We start from the raw sequence: 4,425 nt of genomic DNA on the forward strand, positions 1-4,425 counted from the left end.
AAGAATCAGGTATACTTAGACACCTTACAACACCCTATTCTGTTGAAAGAAGGAACAAGACTCTGCTTGAGATGACTAGAAGTATTCTTAAGCACATGAGAGTGCCAAATTACTTATGGGGAGAAGCAGTACGACATGCTACTTATCTCATAAATAGAGTGGCTACTAAAGCTTTGGTGAATAAGACACCATATGAAGTATCCAAAAACAAGAAACCAAACCTGGAGCATCTTCGAGTGTTTGGTTGTGTTGGTTATGCAAAGATCGAAAGCCAGCACCTGAAGAAATTGGATGATCGCTCTAAAGCATTAGTGCATCTTGGCACAGAACCAGGATCAAAAGCCTACAGACTTTATGATCCTTCAAAGCAAAGAATTGTTGTTAATAGGGATGCGGTGTTTGATGAAAATTCGAGCTAGAAGTGGAACAAAGAAAGAGAGGAAGATGACTCGGGTACGTTCAAAATAAAAACCAACCTCCGGTAACAGTGTTGTGATCAGAGAAATAGAAGAAACAGAGGAAGGCGGAGAATAAACAGGGGAGGAAGATATTGGTGAAGAAAATATGACGACTTTAACCACAAAATCTGCTAAGAAAGAGGGTTTTGTTGCAGAACCGATTACAGAGGAAGAACAAGAACAGGTTCAACCTGTATTGCGAAGGCCGACAAGAGAAGTGACTAAACCTCGATATTTGGATGACTATGTACTTATGGCTGAACTTGAGGGAGATCGTCTGTTGTTGGCTTCAAATGAAGAACCTTGGGATTTTGACGAAGCAAAGGAGTTGCAGGTTTGGCGGAACGCTTGTGATGATGAGATTTGCTCTATCACAAATAATAATACTTGGATTTTAGTTGATCTTCCTGCAAGAGCCAAGCCGATTGGACTAAAATGGGTGTTTAAGATAAAAAGAAACTCGGATGGAAGTGTTAACAAATATAAAGCCATATTAGTAGCTAAAGGTTATGTTCAAAGGTATGGTATTGATTTCGATGAAGTCTTCTCTCCTGTAGCTCGTATGGAGACTGTTCGTTTGATCATCGTGTTAGCTGCTTCACGAGGATGGGAAGTCCACCACTTAGATGTGAAAATGGCCTTCCTCCACGGTGATTTAAAGGAGGAGGTCTATGTGTCTCAACCAGATGGCTATGTTGTTGCAGGTAGTGAGTCTAAGGTTTATAGGCTACACAAAGCTTTGTATGGCTTGAAACAAGCACCAAGGGCGTGGAATGCTAAGTTGAATCAAACTCTCAAGGACTTAGGCTTCGAAAAGTGTTCAAAGGAAGCTTCTTTGTATCGTAAGGTGGTGAAAGATCATCATCTCCTTGTAGCCGTCTACGTCGATGACCTGCTTGTAACAGGATCAAACATAAGACTCATTCAGGATTTCAAAGACGGCATGGCTGCAAAATTTGAAATGAGTGATCTCGGTCAGCTCACCTACTACCTAGGCATTGAAGTCTCACAGCGTAACGATGGTATCTTGCTGAAACAAGAACGGTATGCAGGTTGAATCCTAGAGGAAGCAGGTTTGGGAAGTTGTAATGCAGTGCTCACACCAATGGAGTCGGGTCTAAAGATGTCTAAAGCACAGGATGAAGCTGGTATTGATGAAAGGGTTTACAGAGGGAACATTGGCTGTCTACGATACCTATTACACACGCGACCTAACCTTTCATTCTGCCTTGGAGTCTTAAGCAGATATATGCACGAACCTAAGCAATCTCACGGTGCAGCTTTAAAACAGGTTCTTCGATATTTGCGTGGAACTCTCTCGTTTGGACTTAAGTATTCTCTATCAGCTGAGACAGGGTTGATAGGTTACAGTGAAATCACTCGCAATCGTTTGGATGAGGCAGGACTAGTTGGCTACAGTGATAGTAGTCACAATGTAGATGAAGACAATGGGAAGAGTGCAACATGGCATGTCTTCTATCTCAATCATTGTCCGATAACTTGGTGATCTCAGAAGCAAGAAACTGTGGCAATGTCCTCTTGTGAAGCAAAGTTCATGGCGGCCACTGAAGCAGCTAAACAAGCTATTTGGCTTCAGGAGATTCTCGGGGAGATCACTGGACAAGAAAGTGAGAAAGTGGTGATTCAGATAGATAACAAATCCACCATAGCCCTTACGAAGAACCCTGTTTTTCATGGCAGGAGTAAACACATTCACCGCAGGTATCATTTCATTCGAGAATGTGTTGAGAATGGTTTGGTCAAAGTGGAGCATATACCAGGGAGCAAGCAGAAGGCGGATATACTTACAAAGGCTCTTGGACAAATTAAATTCATGGAGATGAGAGATCTTGTGGGTGTCAAGGATATTGCAAGAGAGGAAGTCAAGCTTAAGGGGGAGAATGTTAGCTTAAGCTTGAAGGACAAGCGAAGTTAAAAGAGGAAGGTTCTAGACTATTCCTACCGAGAGATGGTTTAGGATTAGTTCAAAATATTCTAGGAGTTATCTAGTTAAAACCTATTTCAAGTAGGATTTGGTTTTATGTCTCTTATTCTATATATAAGGATGTGTCGAGATTGTGGCATAACTTAAGAGAGATTAAGAGTTTGTGAGAAACTTAGTTTTGAGTTATTTTCTAATCAATAAAAGTTTTCTAAGAAGAGTTCTTTGAGGTTCTGTTTTGTTTTATTCAATAATAATAACAAAAATATAAAATTCAAAAAGGCATAATATGAGTGGTCTTGGTCTCATAAGCAGACAAAGCAGAAGAGTTAATCTTCAACACTTTAATCAGATCTTTAGCCATTTGTCTCACCATCGCCGAGCAGTTGCTCTGTATCACCACCAACAGCTTCGTCACTCCGTTACTCCTCTCCACCACCGTCGTACCTTCCCTGAAAACATAGCACAAACACCACAGTATCGTCACCGCGTGCTCCGTCGCCGCCGTCGACACTTTCAAAAGCTTGTTCACAACTCCTTCCACGCATCTCCCGTTGTCTTCCCCGCATATCTCCGCTCTCCCTTCTCGCTTCGACGACAGAGTCTCCAACAGCTTCAGTGACTTCTCCGTCACGGAGACGCTCATCATCTCCGTGGTCATGAGAATGTCTTTGATCTTGACGATTACTTTAGCGGCGATTAGTTTCGATCTGACTCGTTTCGATTTAGAGATCATGATTAGAAAAGATAAACTCGCTTCGATCAAACTCGGATCTGACTCGGTGACGCTGATCGATTTGACCGTCTCTGTTAAAACGCCGTCGTGTTCCGCGACCAAGAGCTTTGATCTAGCGTCGTATGAGATCCAATCCAAAACCCTAACGGCTTCGATCTTCGAATCTTGATCCCCTCGTCGGATCGCTAAGAGCATCGCCGTTAAACAATCTCCTCCGTCGTCGTTGAGCATCAGATTCGATAACGTTTCACGATCTGGTTTGATCGTATCCAAAATTTTAAACGCCATTAGAACTAACTCCATCTTCTTCTTCGTCGTCGTCTTCATTCGTATGATACCAACGAGCATTGTTGTAAACTCTGTCTTCTTCTTCTTGAGAAACTCTCTGTTCGAATCAGAGTCCTTCAAGAACCGAACGATCCTAGTCAAAATCTCAATACGAACGTCATCGTCTCTATCTAGCGTCGTCATCAGTCTATTCAACGAGTCGTTAACTTCTTCCTTGGTTGGAACTTTTTGACCAGAGGGAGGATCCGGAACCGGAGAAGAACCGGCACCAGAAGAGTCGGACCAGAGTTTGATGAGACGTTGGAGAGTGAGGTTAGGAACGAGATCTTGAGTTTTGAGGAGTTGCATAGTAGCGGGACAAGTGTTGTTACCTCCGTCGAGCCATCTCTGGATACTGGCTCGATCGTAGGTTACGCCGGTGCAGAGACTAACGGGAGATGTCATCACGTCTAGAGATATAGGACATTTGAAGAAGCTAGGGACTGTAATGTACGATGTCTCTGTTTCATCGTCGTGTCTCCCCATCTCGAGTTAAAAAGAAGAAAATGCGGGAAGATGAGGGATGCGTAAGTGTGGAAGGTGAAGAAGAAGAATGGAGAATGAAACAAAGTGAGTGGAGACTTTGATGGGTTTTAAACTTTTAAGATATATAGAGAGAGAGAGAGAGAGAGTCAAACGCACGCTTGCGTCACTCTTTTTTTAACCTAATTCATTAAAACATTTTTTTTTTTGAGTAATAATATTCCCAAAACATAATAATTTTCATATAGTATTTGAATAATCTTGAGGACAAGTCGGAAATTCTAGAAAAAAAGATTGAAAGATTCAATTAAGTTTTGGTCAGGGGTCAAAACAAATCAAAGAACGTTTCTGGATCAATGAGTAGAAGTAGTAAGGTCGTATGTGGATTGGGTCAAGTCGTAACCGTTTCGATGTGTCGTTTGTTGATGGGGAGGACTTTGACCAGAACCAACAGCGTAGAGTGACCATTACTCGTGTGT

At 42.1% G+C, this 4,425-nt stretch overlaps 1 protein-coding gene across 1 annotated transcript; it reads right to left on the reverse strand.

Moving 5' to 3' along the window:
* On the reverse strand, window positions 2,620-4,109 carry LOC104765730 (U-box domain-containing protein 29-like). Its single transcript, XM_010489490.2, has one exon. It carries the CDS (start codon window positions 3,947-3,949, stop codon window positions 2,675-2,677), a length of 1,275 nt encoding a protein of 424 aa, XP_010487792.1. The 5' UTR covers window positions 3,950-4,109; the 3' UTR covers window positions 2,620-2,674.

The sequence above is a fragment of the Camelina sativa genome, chromosome 19, assembly GCF_000633955.1.
Source record: "Camelina sativa cultivar DH55 chromosome 19, Cs, whole genome shotgun sequence".
NCBI lineage: Eukaryota > Viridiplantae > Streptophyta > Magnoliopsida > Brassicales > Brassicaceae > Camelina > Camelina sativa.

Excerpts from the sequence above, each read along its gene's own strand:
- LOC104765730 (XM_010489490.2), bottom strand. The coding sequence starts at position 3,949 with ATGGGGAGACACGACGATGAAACAGAGACATCGTACATTACAGTCCCT.